This window comes from Narcine bancroftii, chromosome 4 (assembly GCF_036971445.1).
Source record: "Narcine bancroftii isolate sNarBan1 chromosome 4, sNarBan1.hap1, whole genome shotgun sequence".
Classification (NCBI taxonomy): domain Eukaryota; kingdom Metazoa; phylum Chordata; class Chondrichthyes; order Torpediniformes; family Narcinidae; genus Narcine; species Narcine bancroftii.
Window position 1 is genome coordinate 249,449,052 of NC_091472.1, and position 17,472 is coordinate 249,466,523.

At 38.6% G+C, this 17,472-nt stretch overlaps 1 protein-coding gene across 7 annotated transcripts in view; it reads right to left on the reverse strand.

Moving 5' to 3' along the window:
• Positions 1-17,472, reverse strand: part of LOC138761834 (NGFI-A-binding protein 1-like) — a 74,088-nt gene that overhangs the window by 29,249 nt on the left and 27,367 nt on the right. For all 7 annotated transcript variants that reach the window (XM_069934652.1, XM_069934653.1, XM_069934655.1 and 4 more), the window contains 4 exons: positions 14,659-15,492; positions 12,849-12,982; positions 12,700-12,751; positions 7,272-7,391 (listed from right to left, as the gene is read on the reverse strand). In XM_069934652.1, coding sequence (XP_069790753.1) covers positions 7,272-7,391; positions 12,700-12,751; positions 12,849-12,982; positions 14,659-15,477 — 1,125 coding nt within the window. In that variant the 5' untranslated portion in view covers positions 15,478-15,492. The remainder of the gene's footprint in view (positions 1-7,271; positions 7,392-12,699; positions 12,752-12,848; positions 12,983-14,658; positions 15,493-17,472) is intronic.

Consider the following 17,472-nt stretch of genomic DNA (forward strand, 5'->3'; position numbering starts at 1 on the left):
TACCCGTTTCCCGGGGCAACCGTTACCTGTTTACGGTGGTGGATCGCACCACTTGCTGGCCCGAGGCGATCGCGATGCCAGACGCCTCCATCAACTCCTGCTCCCGAGCCCTGTTGCATGGTTGGGTTGCCCAGTTCGGCATCCTGGCTCACCTCACAAGAGAGTTCACATCTGCACTCTGGGCACTGCTCGCTAACAGGTTGGGGAATACAGCTACATTGCACCACGGCCTACCACCCACAGGCCAATGGATTGGTCGAACGTCTGCACCGCCACCTTAAGTCTGCCTCACCGGTCCCGACTGGACGGATGAACTGCCTTGAGGGCTCCTGGGCATCCGTTCCACTCCCAAGGAAGATCTGCAGGCGTCATCAGCTGAACTGGTCTACGGTGCGCTGCTGGCACTACCTGGTGAGTTTATCAATGCACCTCACAATTCCCAGCGGTTGCCGCATGAACTACTTTCTCACCTCAGGGCACGCTTGGACACCTTCAAACCCCCACCGCCACCCAGGCATGGCACCCGCACAACTCACGTTCCTGGAGAGCTGCTTTCCACAGAGTTAATTTTCGTTCAGCAGGGCCCGACCGTGGCACCTCTGCAGTGACCATACGAGGGGCTGTACAGGGTTATACAGCATTCCCGGCTCAGCGTTCACGCTGGACTTGGGTGGCAGGCAGGAGCTGTTTACCATGGACAGGCTGAAGCCAGCACACCTCAATCCCACTGAACCCGTGGTCGTTGCCCAGCCCAAGAAGCGAGGCCGCCCGGCAAAAAAGGACATTTGGGCCGGTTCTGGCGGGGGTGGGGCTGTGTGGCAGCTCACCACAAGGTAGGTGAACCGGCCTCACTTGTAAGCCACGCGGTGGGGCAGCCAGCCAAAATCGCGCCGTCGGGGGTTTCCCTTCCTTCCAGCTCGGGGCTCAAAAACCCGCGCTTGGGGACCATGTGACGCCTGGATGACGTCAGCGCCCTCCAGCGCGGTTCTCAGCCAGGTCCGGGCTGGGATTATAAGTGCAGCCCAGCAGCCTGCATGCAATAAACTAGTCTGCTCACTGAGCTCAACCCGTCTGGTGGCTTGTGTTATTGCAGGAGCAGAGTAGCCGCCGCTTCAGCTCCTTCATTCTCTGTCACATACCCATCACCTTCCCTCAGATTCTTTGGTCAGTTACATTGCATGTCTAAATTTAAAATTACCTACACTCAGGGGAAGTGAAGCAAATTCCTCTCCAAGCACATCCTTGGGATGTGGGAGGAAAGCTGTGTGTTCACTGGAAGTTCCAGACAGGACCCAGGGTCAGGATTGAAGGTGGTCCCTGGAGCTGAGAGATAGCACAGTGAATTGCTGCTTTGCTCAGGTATTGGTTGACAATGTAATGAAAAGAATGTGTATAAGAGTTAAGATGTTGGATACTTTGAAACAATTATTATAACCGTATTATGAAAGGTAGAGTAGACTTTTAAATGATTGCTGTGAATTACTAAGAAATGGGAATTGGGACACTTAGACAGGTCAGCTGCAAATAACAACATTCGAGACAACTATCCATTATCACCTCTTCCATAAAGCCATCTCCTGGTCCTCTGTACACAATAGAGCTATGACCTGCCTTTGCACATAACGAGCTGTCAGATGTAGCCCATTCATAAATGGTTCCCACCCAAAAACAGCTGACAGCACTACAAGCTTGTCAAACAGAATGTGGAAACATGAAAAGCCTGCAGAACGACCAATGGCGCCGATGGCTTTGTTTTAGTGTCTAGAATTCAACTAACCATTAAAATTAATGAATATGGAGATCGCTGGGGAAGCAACCCAGGCTAAGAGCCAGGCTAACGTGGTCTTAATGGATCCTTCTGATCATATAACCATTTACGGAGCGTAAACAGGCCATGTTGGCCTTTCGAGTCCGCACCGGTTCACTGATTTTGTGCGCCCTCTTCAGGCATTGGTCCCGGTAGATCTTCATTCAATAACGATGGGCGAATTCAATGCAGGTGGAATCAGATAATAGCAAAACTATGAGCAAACAGATTGGCTGTCTGTGTACCAAAAATAGTAAAACTTGATGAAACTGGATTTATTAAGAAAAGACAAACAATGGACAATATCTCTAAGTTCATTAACTTGCAGTACAAGGAAAGAAGACTCCAACAGTGACGGTTGACGCAGAGAATATCTGCCATGAATCCATATCTTTTAATTATAAAAGCCAATCAATGTAAACCATTTTCCTGTCTTTAGAAATGAGCAAACATTGACTGTAACACTTCAGCTTGAAACAATCCCCTCAAAGGAATTGTTACTTAATCATATGAAACAAAATGCATTAAATATTGTACCTTGTACTTTGAATGAGGTTCAACAGTATAAGGGAGGTGACCTTGTCTACCCAACCCTAATTACTGCTCCTTCCCGCTAGCGTGACTCTAATAAATTCTCTGTGTGTTGTACTTTGTGGTTTTGTTGAACTTCTTGTACCTTGACAGGTAACACTGCCACCCTTTGGAAATAGTCTGTCTCTTTCAGGAGGCTAACTAATTCTCAACTTTCACTGCTTAAACTCTATAATTGGTGCCATATTTGGAAATAAATCTTTTATCCATAGGCTGATAGGAACTTTATCCTTCAAAGCATTTCTGTAAGGAGGTTGAGGAGGGCAAGGCTACCGGACCCCATATTGAAATTTTACATTGGGTGGTATGGCAGCGGCAAAGCATTGGACCAGAGTATCAAACAAATTTGTTTGCAGATGATGTTTTGATATATTTAACACAACTTTGTTGTCTTTGGGGAGTCTGCATGATAGGTTGGAGCAGTGTGATGAAATATCAGGATATAAAATTAATGGGAAAAGAGTGAAATTATGCCTTTGGTTGATGTGGATTTTTCACTTTGTAGGCATATTGTGAAATTTAAGTGGTCTGACTGGATTAAATATTCAGGTATTATAATAAATAGTAATTATATTGTAGGAATTGAACAATTTACCTTTACTGTCTAAAATTAAATATGATTTTAATGGGTAGAAAGATTTACCTATAACATTAATAGGACAGGTTAATTGTGTTAAAATGAATATCTTTCCCCAAATTCAATATATTTTTCAGTCTTTTCCTTTGCAAGATTTCTCAAAAATTTTTCAAAGATCTGAATGCTTTGGTGAGGAGGTTTTAGTGGAAAGGTGAAATAGTAAGGGTGTCATTGCAGAAATTAACTTAGAAGTATGCTTTAGGAGGATTGCAACTTCCTAATTTTCAGAATTAGTATGAATCAGCACAGTTGAAATTCATTAATGGGATGTTTGAAATGGATAAACTTTTGATATGGGCTAATATTGAATTATCTCAGATTGATGAGAAGAGGATGGATCAGTTTATTGAAAGATGGAATTCTCAGTTATTACATAATTATAATTTGCCTGTGTTGAAACATTTAATGGAATTATGGACGAAGAAGAATGAAATTATAGGTTATAATGGAGTATATATATTTGGGAGAATTTGGTAAAATTAGAGTAGGTTACATACATACACACATTTTAAAACAGATCTTATTTGAAAGACTGAAGAATTCAAATTCAAGAAGATTGCAAAACTATGGATAATTTTATACACATTTCACAAGTAGGTGCTAATTGAAACGACAGCATGAAATGAATAGAGCATTGTTTGGAGGAGACAAACTGGCCGTTTAAAAGTACCTACAGTGTGCTCACAGAAAGGTCACTCCTGGGTTTTGTTTATCTAAGACAACCAAGTGAGGAGAACTCCTATGGTTTGCTAAAGAAGGTGGGGGTTTTTGCAAATGAGAGAATCACATGGGCTTTCCTGGCAGTTGGAGAGAGAAGACAAGTTCAACAAGCTCTCCCAGCTAGTCTGTGTGATACTGAAAGCAGCTGGACAGTGCAAGCCAGGAAAAGCTGGTTGGAAACAGAAAAAGCTCCAGAGAGCAGTGGATGGCTGGAAGTGCTATCTGTCTGATGTTTCTCTTGGAATAAGTGGAATAGAAAGGAACTCTGTGGTGGCCTGAAAGAAAGAGGTTACCATCTGGAGAACCTTGATGGGGCAAGTTTCATCAGCGAGACATTGCAGTGACTATTGGTGGTACCTCAGTTGTTGAAATCCTGGAACAACAAATCTCTCTCTGCAAACCCAACAACAACCTTCCTGAGTGGTAAACATTTACCTTTCGAGCACCAAAGCCTGGTGAACTTTATACATGTTTAATTCTGTGCACAGTATAATAATTGCCTGCAACCAGAAAACTTGGAAGAAGGAGAAGTGAGATTGAACTGTGAACCAAATAACTTTTCTTAAATTTACACACACATCATACATGCGCTTAGAATTAGAAGGGGGTTCTGTCTGCAACCAGAGAACTTGGAAGAAGGAGAAGTGAGATTGAACTGTGAACCAAAGAACTTTTATTAAATTTACACCCACATCATTCATGCACTTAGAATTAGAAGGGGATTAATTGGGTTAGTTAAGTATAGAGATAAGTTAAAGTTTGATTCTATTTTCATCTTTAAAGATAATTTAAAACAACTTTTGTTTAAGTATCTACTTGTCTTGGTGAATGTCTATTGCTGCTGGGTTTTGGGGTCCTTTGGGCTTGTAACAAGATACTCAAGGTAAAATTTCGGCTAAACTCCTTTGTTTAAAAATAAGCTTAATATTCAATTTTTGAAGTTGTGGGAACAGAAAGGAATTAAATTGGTAGAATATTTATGAAGCAGGATACTTCATTTCAAGGAATGAAAGAGAAATATGAAATATCTTCAAATACTCTTTTTTTCTTATTATCAAGTTAAAGCATTATTGTTGGATAATTTTGGGTATACGTTACAGCTACCTGGGTGGTCTAAATTTGAAATTTTACTGACAGTGGTAAAAAAGGATTTATATCTGAGATGCATGTTGTATTGCAGAATAAAGTGCTGAAGCCGGATGTAATAAATCTAAAATAAAATGGGAAAAAGACTTGTCAAAATCTATTTCGCAAGATGATTGGATGACTTTATGTGAGGATATTTTGACTAAAATTTTCTTCATCAGTTATATTTAACAGAAATTAAAGAAATATAAAAATATTTCTTCTGATATATGTTTTTGATATCATAAGGAAGTTGGTTCTTTTTTACACTCTACTTGGTTATGTGAGATGGTGAGACCTTTTTGATACAGAATTAAGGAACTTTTAGAGGCTATTTTAAAATTTAAAATTTCACTTGATTCTTTGGTATTTTTATTGGGCAATACTAAAAAATTTAGTTTGGAGTTAAAATTGCATAAATTTAAAATTGCCTTTTTGAGATGGCTTTAGCAGTGGCTGGGAAATGTTTGGCAATTACTTGGAAAAATTAGACTAATTTAAGTATTCAACAATGGCATTTGGAGATGGAAAAGATAACATAATTTATGTAATAATTATTCTTTTTTTTGTGTTAAAATCTGGAGCCCGTATATGGAATATATGCTGTTGAATTTTAGGTTTTTTTTCCCCCACGCATTGGTGGTGATGGTGCCCCAAACCATGATGGGTGTTATGTTAATTGACCTCCCCTTTTCGCTTTCTTCTTTTCTTTCTTTGGGGTAGTTAGAAGGGGGTTGGGAGGGTGGGGTTGTAAAGGGTTAAAATGTTATGTATTTGTTTGTATTTTTATTGTATGATTTATTATGATTAAATAAAATTTTCAGAAAAAGCATTGGACCAGAGGTCAATAAAGAGGATTATCAAAACAGCCAAGACCACTATGGTCTCCCTTTCCTCAATTGAAAACATTTACCTGTTGCCTTGCTTAAATAGGGCTCAAAGAATCATGGAGGGCTCTTTCTATGTAGCACACAGCATTTTTGACCCACTACCATTAATGAGGCATGAGAGGTATTAAATCAGGACTTCCAGGCTGGGAAATAGGTTCTTCCCACAGGCTTTGAACAGTATCCTATAACCAGGTAAAACATCCCAAAATATTTATTTATTTTAAAATACATGACAAAAGGCAAAGGAGGAAAAACCCAACACCCAACCCCAACCAACCAATTTTCCCTTGCAACCGCTGCAATCGTGTCTGCCTGTCCCGCATCGGACTTGTCAGCCACAAACGAGCCTGCAGCTGACGTGGACTTTTTACCCCCTCCATAAATCTTCGTCCGCGAAGCCAAGCCAAAGAAGATGGAGATGATGTGTTGTGTATTGTGCATGTAATTGTGTGCACTGTGGTCCAGAAAAATGCTGTTTCGTCTGGTTGTACACGTAGTCAGATGATAATAAACTTGTATGAAGTGAGATTTTGCTGTAAACTAGAACTTAATCTCTCCAATACTAAACAATGATAATCTAATACTGCACCACATACATGGCTTTATCACAAAAGCGTTCATATTCATCCAACAGTTAGTATGGTATTCAGAGAGTACAGAATATGGCTGAAGTATGGCTGGCAAGAGAACAAAATAGGAGATTTTCCATACTTGCCACATAATTCACTTGGAGAAAAAAAAAATTGTAATCTATGCACTTGAAAGGAAAGTAGGCTGAAGCCCCGATTTGCCTTCTGAAATTATATCTCATTAACTCTACATAAAGTTGAAAGTTCTGATTTGTAAGACCCAAAAGGTATGCTTAGAGAGCAACTTATTTGGTGTAAACATGACACTAAAGTACTGGAAGAGAGATGAATAAATAATGTAATTAATTATTAAATAATGATGACACATTAATACCCTGAACAACTTGTGCATTATTTGGGCAAGGCCTGATCATTTGGCTGCTTGACTAATTTTTGCAACTCATTTTCTTCATGAGCCAAAGGGCCTGTACTCTCTCTGCCTTAATGTTCGATTTTAAATTTATATTTCTAACGATTACTCTGCACATCTTTCCTTAGCAGTAGTGACTTGGGCAGAAATTATTCCTGCCATGAGTTCAGTTCAACTTGCTGACTATTCAGTCCCACAATGTAGTGCCAAATGTTTGTAGAAAAGCCTTGACATCATGAGGAGATAAACACGTACCTTAGATAACTAAATGAAAAAAAAACTGAAACCAAAACTTGTGGTTTGCACCATAAAGATCAAGTTCACTCACTGCCTGCAGATTCAGTGCTGTAGCTTTAAACCATTCAAGTGATCATCAAGCAAATCAAACCTGAACGCTTTGCAATCACTTTCATGCTTTAAATGACAGCATTCATGACATTTAGGAAGAGAAAAGAAATAGCTTAGAATTTTCAACATTGGAAGCGATTTTCTAATTTTGTACCTGAATGTGATGAACCATGGCATCATCACCTTTCATCTTGGCAAGAGCCATTTGCTCCTTTAATCCATCTTGCCTCTGTTGCAAAATCTGTAGCGATTCTTGAATGTGAAAAGAAGCATCCTACAAAAAAATGCAGTCAGTTAGATATTTGATTCCAAAAGATTTTCATTTCAAATAATTACAGACATCAGTAAACGCAATGTGTCAAATCTGGTGCGAGAAAGAACAGCAAGGCTATTCCTACTAATGGTTGAAATAGAGCAAGTTAGACATCAACCTATGGCCTCGGCACATAATGAACAAGTTTGTCTGGAATTGCTCTTTTCCTTATGCTTGAATCAGCAATAAAATACACAAAAGACAGGCGGGCAAATAACGCTGATAGCTAGCTGGCAGTTCCACACACGTCAGCACATTTTGGACTCCTGTACCTGTGGAGTACAGTATAATATTTGCTGAAAGTCAGATGCGAATGCATCTGACCTTCACCATGGCGTCAGCATAGAATCAGTAATGTCCCATGCAGCAGAGCCAGATGGGCCTCACAATCAACCCCCCTGCTTCATGTTCAACCAGCACAGGCACATTGGAGGTCAGTGACCTCCATATATTTTTAAAAAAGCAAGTTTAGTTAATTCAGAATGTATTGTTAAGTTAAAAAAAAGTTCAGTTAGCGATGAATACCAATTGTTTTGAAATGTTTTGCATTATCAAACATCCTTAAATCATGAAACAGTCAAGATGGACTGTCAAAAGTTATCAGGGCTGTGCTGGGACAGAACATCAGGATGTGGCATAATGAGGACTACTCTGGCCACAGAACTGAGACCCAATCGTTTTTGAAACTATCTGAAAAAAGTCAGTGAACGAATGGGGCAAGTGCAAGTGGTGAGTCGGATCGAAAACATCTAACCCAAGTTAGATTTTTTAAAAATATTATTTTCTTTTTTTTAAATATTATGTCAGGTCTCAAAAATATTTCTGGCCTAGAAAGGTCAATTTTACAAATGTGAAGTCTTATATTATCCAAATTCAATTGTTAAGACTCAATATAATGTTTTCTTTTCATTTCCTCATCCCGTTTCTCATCTCTTGTTTCTATTTACTCTTCCATATTCCACACATTTTAAAAAAAATATTATTCTGATATAAACCTTTCGGCATCAACTACAGTTTTCAATGAGTATACTTTATTTGGATTGGTTAAAAAGACACATTGCTGACTGTCTTGTTCACTCACTCGTAAACTACTGCACGGGGCAGCATGCAGAAAAAGGTTCTCTAGTAATAAAATTGCAGTTTAAAGCCCCACGGAAAATCTGTGGGCAGCTGCACATGTAACATTTGATATACACCATTCATTCACCGCTGACCACAAAATCTAGTCCAAGAAAATATTTGAACCAAAGAGTGAGATTCTGATAAATCGTGGTAACCAGGCATTGCAGTTCAATCAAGGATTAAAGTTTTGTTCTGGTTTTGTTCTAGTTCCATCTTTGCCTGGTTGCCTGTACTCAGCAATTTAAGAGAAACCAGACATACAACATATAGCACAAGCAAAAAATGCAATAAAAAAGTTAAAAAAAAATCATTTCCACAAAATATCAAGTCTGCCAGATTTTACTGAAGTTGACCATAAGATTACTGCTGACAATCTGACAGCTACACCCAACCACTCAACAGCCCACATTACTCACTCTGCAAACTGTCCATATTTCAATGCTGCAACATCCCGAGCCTGACTGCCAAGCCTCTATTGTACTGAGAGGCCTTGCAGCAAGTTGCAAACCCCACCCTGAAAAACATTCTGACAGCCAACTAAGTCCTGCCCCTGATTAAGAAAGTTCAAAAACCTAAAAAAAATCAAGTTTTGAAATTAAAAACAAAACAGCAGGAACAATAAAAAATATTTAGGTAGCTTTTTTCATAATAATGTATTTAACTTAAAATTAATTCTAAAAACATGAATTATTTGCAATTTGCATGTCTCCCTTGGAGCTGTTCCTTTCAGTGAAAGCTAATCTGTACAAGATCTAACCTGGCAAATGATCAGCCCTCAGATTCCCTTGTACATCTACTTGGAAAATACTATTTCACCACAGGAATCCACAAGAAGTCCAATATTAAAATGTACTTGAAAGAAGAATGACAAGGACTACTGAGAAGGTACCAGACTTGCATTTTATACAGATAGCCCTCAGATGTGATTCCGATTATCAACTTGGCTTTCCTCACAATATAAATCTGTGTTCTGGTGGATGTTGGCAATTAATTTGTGGCAGAGAAACATTTTACTGCCAAGTTGCACACAAGCTCGATTCACTTTTCTTGCACTAACTGGAAACTATATTTATAAATCCTCTCTAAATGCATGTCAATTTTTCCCATGAAGAGGCACATCTCAAGGATGCATGCTTAGCCTTTCCTCGACTCACAATAAACCCATAACTATGTGGTGAGGCACAATTCCAATGCTATCTACAAGTAACACTACACTTGTCAGCAGAATCACAAATGGCAGTGAGAAATCATACAGGAGGGAGGTAGATCAGCTTGTTGAGTGGTATCACACCAACAACCTTGCATACAATTAGCAAAACTAAAGTGATCCTTGTGGACTTCAGGAGGAAGTCAAGAGGACACAAACCAGCCTTCATCAAGGGCCCAGCAATGGAGAGGGTCAAGAGCTTCAAATTCCTGCAGGTCAATATATCCATGGATCTTGTCCTGGAGCCTCCATGTCAATGCAATCATGAAGAAGGTTCTCCAGTGGCTGTACTTGTGAGGAGTTTGAGGAGATTCAATAGGTCATCGAAAGACTCAAAAACCATGGAGAGAATTCTGGATGGTTGCATCACTGTCTGGCATGAGGTGCCAAAACTAAGAAATAAAAGGTTGTTAACTTGGCCTGCGACATCACTTCATTGAGGACATCTACAAGAACAGTGTCTTAAGAAAGCAGCTTTAATCCTCAAGACCCCCACCATCCAGGCCATGCCCTCTTCACTCTGCTACCATTGGGAAAAAGATATACAGGAGTCTGAAGATGAGCAGATGAGCACTCAGCGGCATAAGGACAGCTTCTTTCCCTCTACCAATGAATTCCTGAATGAACAAAGAACCACAGACATTGCCTTACTTTCACTTTCTCTTGCACCATTTAAAAAATTTATTTTGTATGGTGATTTGTATAAATGTTTGCACTGTGATCCAGTCGCAAAACAATGAATTTTGTGACATGGTCATGACAATAAATTCTGACATTTCCAAAACAGATGTGGACATATTTCAGTTACTAGTGTGAAAGTTTTCAGACGGAAAAGCAATATACTCTGCACAATGAACCAGCTTTCTGGATGTTTAAATTATGAACTAAGTCCCAAATGTCATCGGAGCCCTTCAAATTAATTCCTTTAATCCACATACAATTAACGCTGCTATGAATCTCAGTACTAGCCATTTAATCTTCCAAGTGAAATTTCTGCACAGATAATGTCAGACCCAGGTTCTCTAAATTAATACTCAAAGTATCCTTAAATAAAACTATACAAGTGAGAAATAAAATTAAGGAACAATCAAGATCAAATGCACAGTTTACTCAGCAAACTCTATAGCATCTAATCTAGAAAACATTTTCATCCCAATCCCAGTTGAGCACATCACTGCCCATTTAATGGAGTATCACAAAACCAACATTTAATACGAGTTATTTCAACTACCTTGAAGATAGAACCTCGTCGTTGTATTTACTGACAATTGAAATCAAACGTCATGAAAAATCAGTAATGTGGCAATGGAGAAGAATCTATTTATGGATCAAAAACCTTTAGACAAGCATGTATTTGGATTGCAAACACAAGGAATGTGACAAGAATGATTGATTTTGCATTCTGCAATTATTCAACAAAACACAAGGTCAGCAAAATGAAACAAATATGCTATGTTAACAGTATTATCATATACAAATTCAGGAATAGATCATTACTGCCTATCTAATAGGAAAGAAAGGTTTGTGTGTGAAACATATGCAAAGAATGAATGGGCTTGCCTAATGTTTACATGGTTCTAGAAAACATTGCTTTTAGCAGAGCAGCCATGAACTGCCACATGCAACATGAGTGAAATCTGCAGTTTCCAGTCAGGCCATTTGGTTAAACTCATGACAACTATGTTATGAAGGTAACTTTCCAGCCTTACACAAATGGGGTAGCGATTTGTAAGAATATCAAGAGGATAAAACTTTTTTAAAAAAGTCACTATCCCAAATGATATTTTGACGGCTGGTTGTGACAAATTCAAAACCTGCATTTTCTTGGTTAAAATTCACAGATTATTCATCTGTTAAGTAGAAGAAATACTGCCAAGCAACATAATAGCAGACATCAAAGAAACACAACTTTAAAGCATTCCCACCGTGACTTTTTAGTTACTTGCACAAATAAATTCAAGTTCTACAAATGCATCTTCCACATCCTCTCTAGATCTATCTTATCCCCAGACACCATTCCAACAGCCATGAAATATCTTTTTGGCATTTCCCTCTGCAAATCTTTTCAAAACCCACATTTTAAAATTTTTTTGGTTACTCCCCAGCTGAACTTCCAGTTCCTCAGCTTTCTTCACACAAAAAAAGTATATGTAAACATTTCTGATTTCTAGGACCAGTAATTGTTGTCTGAAACAATCAAAATAGTTTAAAAATTCTATCTAATCTTGAATGTTTTTATTAAGGTGAATGTACGGAACTTCTTTGACAGAGTATTAATGTTGATTTAATCCATGATAATAGATATAGCACAATAAACTTTTAGTTTGAGTAAATGATACTTGGTATATATGAATAAACAACATTGAAAATAATTAGCAAATGTAATATAATGATTACTTCCTTATGAGTTGTTCAATTCAAAGCAATGAACCTATGGGAATTATAAGAATCTTATTTATTTTATTTTATATATTGTGAGCTGTATTATTTTAACTGAATATGTAACCTTTGCCCCAGTTTTTATACTCTAAGATTTCTGACTTTAAATTGTACCACACCCCATTCTTTGTGCAAGCCCCAAGCATACAAATTAATTTGCATCTGTGCTCTCTTGAAATACAATTTTAATTTATAATTTCAAAGAATTGAATCCATCACTTATTCAAAATGCAGTTTAAAAAAAACGATGGCCTAATTTTGCAGTGGCACATTCTTGTTTTTTTTCCCCACATTTCTTTCCCCCTTATTGTACTTGGCATATTTTCTCCACTTCTCGAAAATCAAGAGAGCGTATTTTACAAGCGTGAAACCTCCTGACACTTTGCAAAATACTACTACTTGAATGTATAATCAAGACACCCTTGGAACCTATACACTTCATTACATATTTAATGCACTCATGAGCAGGAAGTGTAGGAAAGCTGCATGAAATCATGTTACCTCAGTCTTTATACGTTTAGGAGATGATTCCTCTTGTTCTGTACATCTGGACCTGAGGTTAAATAACCATAAGCAGATTTAATGATCCAACAGTGCAAAATCTTAATGGTAAGGCAAATACAAATTTAGTTTGGAAGGAAGATTCTCACCTGGAAGTTTTGTAAGTATATTTGTAGGTTACTTCTCGGGAAACCTGTCGGGCTAATGTAAATAGTTCATCTCTCCGAGTGAGCAAAGCAATATCCTTGGTACAGAGTTGTGCGGCTGCTTCGTTAACAGTCAGCTGCAGAAAACACCAAATCGTGAGTTATAACGTCACTTTGATAGCTCAGCTGGCCAAAACAAGAGCAGTTGTGCCAGAAGTAATAGAAAGATTAGGTTCATGAACTATAATGAGACATCTAATCTTAACTGGGGTTGAGGCAAAGGGTCAGTTTTATTGATAGCTGTACTAACTATGGATGCTTGAGAAACAGGATGAAGTGTTATGGAGTACAATCAAGAACTTGCTTACAAATCAAAGTATGGTGATGGGGAAATAAAACCAATTCTTCATTGTTTGATATCTATGCTCATTGGGAAGTCCATTTGTTGCATGGTTGGATAATTAAATAAATAGGTTGCAGCAAGAAACAACAAATGTTTGAACTAAGTATTCAATGAAAAAATTCCTGGCCGTTAGCAAATTAAAACAATGCAGCATCATAAAACAAAATTGAAAGAAGAAAAAATAATTGAATAAAGTAATGGATACAAATTTTCAATGTAAAACAAGTATACATTTTAATAATATTAGCCATTATGTAAATATCAATTATAGAACAACATTACAGTACATTAAGTTAGTAACCTAGACTTTGAGATCATAATTACAGTAAGCTGAGTGGAATTCACTATTTTTTTTAAAAAGTATAAATCCAAAACAACAGGTGCCAAAGGGATGTTCTATGGCAAAAGTCACATGTTGCTGGGCAATTTACGTCAATATTTATAAGCCTTGCAAAAAATACAAATTGCTTGTCCTTTGAGTGTTACAAAATTGCTTTATTCATAGTCAATTAGACGCATGACCAAGTTAGTTCTGGCCACCCCATTCCCATGCAAGGTTTTGCAATGTTGGAACGCCAATCAATTTCTTCGATCATGTTTTCAATCCAAAATCTGGGCAACTTGATCTGTGGAGTCTCGCAAGATTTTTTGTTTTCCTTTCTTTTGGCTGATTTTTCAATCAAATCTCTTTCCATTTTATTCCTGAACCCAATCTTACCCACATTCATCCTATTTCCTTCTCTGTTGTTACTCCTTCCAAAAACACTCCCCATTAATTGTATTTCATTAGTTACAAGAAGACCATTGGTCCCATCGGTCAGCAAAGTTTCAGATAACCTGCATCACTAACTTCTCATCAAAAGGTTACATTGAAAGACAACTATAAAAATGAAACTGCTGGTGCTCCCTCACCTAATTTGAAAAACAATGTGGGAGAATGAAGAGAAACAAGTAGACTACAAAATGGACTGAGTTTTATCTGTCCTAAGTTTACAATTTCATATTGTATGTGTTACAGGTAGATTAAAGTTCTTTGCATTTTTGAAAAGTTTCCTTGTATAAATGATCTGTGACAAAGTCATTTAATCTTTTAATATCTGCTGTTTCGTTTGTCCTTCAGCCCAACTTTTACTGGAAAACAAGTTTGTGACATTAGCATCTAAACTATAGGCTTTGCACATTTTAGTAAATGATCTCAAGACAGACAACACTCCCAACCAGCATATGCATGAAAATCTGCCATTTCTAAACTAAGTAGGAGCTGAAATCCTGCCCATTTTCCAATGCAACAGTGGAACTTGATGACACAGGCAATGTTGATATTAAAGGAACATTGAGCTTCACTTGTTCAACTGCAAAATGTGCAAATGCAATACAAGAGAAAAGTGATCATTGAGGAAAATCCTGTACCTCATGAAGTGTAAGATGTTTTCCATCTTTCCTTTTGGAATCAAAACGGCCATATATTGCACTGTATTTTCGTATTTCTTCTTCTTTGTGGGGATCACCATCGCTCATGTTGAAGATGTGACTGATCATTTTTGCTAACTTCTTATTGGTTCTTAAAAATTCTTTTACTTCATTCTTGTCCGTTTTTGGAATGCCTTGAATCAACCGTTCCACAGACTCTGTGATTGCAACAACAGCAACATCATCTAGAGTTTCACCGTTTTCTCGAGGGGAGGATGGAGACGAGGGATCGGCAGGGGAAAGACTATGTTCGCTCTCAGTTGCTGACTGTCCTTGCCAGAACCGTTGCTCAGCGGGCATCTGCAATGGCAAACTCCCGGCTAACCCAAGCTTGTTGGGCCCCACTCCTTGTCCACACAATGCAGCCAAGCATTTCGGAAACTTCACAGGAGGCTCCCGAAGGTTATGGCTTCTTTCGTGATTGTCAGCATTTGACCCAGGATATGCAGTTGAGCCCTCAGGTATTTTGTAGAGTGGAATGCTACTGACTGGAAGAGAGTTCAGTGGTTGATTAAAGAGAGAGGGATTTGTCACCCAGTCTCTTAGAGCTTTCTGCAATCTCCTGACATGCAGAGGTTTGCTTGCCATGCCAACCAAGGCCATGATCTCCAAGAATTCCTCCTCTCCTGCTTCACAGAGTTGCTGCACATCATCTCCGCCTTGCTGAATAAAAGCATCATAATATGACAAGAGGTTGGCTCGCTGTAGAATGCGATAGAGTTGCAATTCACCAAGTGTTCTTGGTAATGAAGTTGCCATGACCAACTGCAGTACCTGTGTTTAAAATAAAAATCATCTGTAGAGTAAATGTCAGACTTCGGTTCTTTACACAACAAATTCTTACTACGCTCATACCACACTCCACCTCTGCTATGTGTAGGTGGCATGAGACAGGCTCCTCTTGTTTGGAGTATAGGCGGTGTCTGAAATTCATAGCCTGATAACTTTGCATTGCATGAAACAGTAGTTAAGAGTTATCCCACAACACACATCATTAAATTTATATTTTGTATTAAATATTGTAAATAATTCCTTATAAAGAGTTAGAATATATTTCAATTAACTACAAAGTGGTATTTTTCCAATAAAACGTATTAATGCAATACTTTGGCACTGCAAACAAGGAATCATTAAAACTTCTGCTGTACAGTAACGTGATCTGAGGATAGGGGTAGCAGCAAAAGATATTTAAAAATGCATCAATCTGCAGTTATTGACAATAGATCTAACGATGACACAAGGAAAAACTTCTCTGTGTTACAAGTGGTGAGGATTTGGAACACTGCCTGATGGGAGAGTAAACAATAGACTTCAAAAATTAACTCGGTAAATGTAGAAGGAAAAGATACAAAGATATGGGAAAAATTAAACTGCTCTACCCAAGTATTGGCACAGATAGCCTTCCCTTTGTGCTACACTTTGCTGACTGAATAATTACAAAATAAAAGGAAATAATTGTTTAACTTACCCATTCTAAATGCAATTAGGTTAGAAAGTAGTAACAGAGAAAAAGATACACCTTTCTAACATGGAATGACAATAGCTAAATTAATTAGTATTTTGAAACCCATGGGGCCTTTTATAAAAATAGCATGCTGATGAGGTATTAATGCTCCAGATGAATGCACCGACTGCATTTTTCTTGCCACTTAGAAAATGTTTAATTTTTGAAACGTTTTTAATGACCAAAATAAAAGAGACCCGCAGTCTACATTTCCCTCCATCTATGTTGCACTGAAATGGAATTAGATTATTCAGCTACTCAACTTAGTATCACAATTTACAAGTTAACATTAGTCAATACCAGGGATGGGTTAAATAAAACTGTGGCAAAATATACAATTGAAGCATTCCCAAATATACTATTCACATCAACATGAAGTCAAATTGCTTCTTCAAGGCAAGGTTCAATATTCTAGGATATACTCATTACTTTTAAAAATTTTAAATTTAGGGAGTGGGGACACAGTGCTCCTCTGCAGGGTTCTCCTGCCAGTCCAATTACTAAAAGTTCTTTCCAGGCTTTAAACTCCTATTAAAGAAGCCAACGGTGTTTGATTTCAAAATCCTGCAATCATGGCCCAAGATGGTAGCACCCATGTTCAGCAGCGGCCCCAAGGGTTGCAGACTCTGGGGAAAACAGAGGACTGGTGCAAATGGGGAAAACACCCCTCCCCTCAAGGAGAAGGAGAAGAGGAGACAACTCTGCGGGTCAGTGACCATAGCAGCTGGGCGGTGAGGATCTCTATGGCTGAAGAACACACAGGCCAGGGGCTGTTGGTGATTCAAGGCAAGGAACCCATTCAGGCAACCTGTGGTCAAAGGACTTGACCAGGCTGCTGACTGGCTGAAAGCATGCCAGGTGTCAGAACCAGAATGCATGAAGGTTGGAGAGCAGGAGTGGTCCCCAAGGCGCCTCGGGAGTTGAAGGCTTCCTGGTCGTTTTGCAGGTGGGATCTGGAGCTTGGGGTGCCAATAGTTTGGACTGGAGTCTGTGTGGTTGCAAAGGCCGGAAGAGCACTGGAGGTGAATCCATGGACACTCAGTGACCGTGTAGGGACTCCCTTTTGCTTCTTTTACTCTGAAAGTAAGGGGTGGTGTGTAATTTCTGCTGATGGCAAACCTTTGTCTACCTTACGGCAGACTAAATGAAATTTTGTATTTTATTACATCTGTTTTATTACATGACAGTACAAGAATCTTGAATAACAGGTCCTTCCAGCCTATGAGCCAGTGTTCCTCAATACATCAATT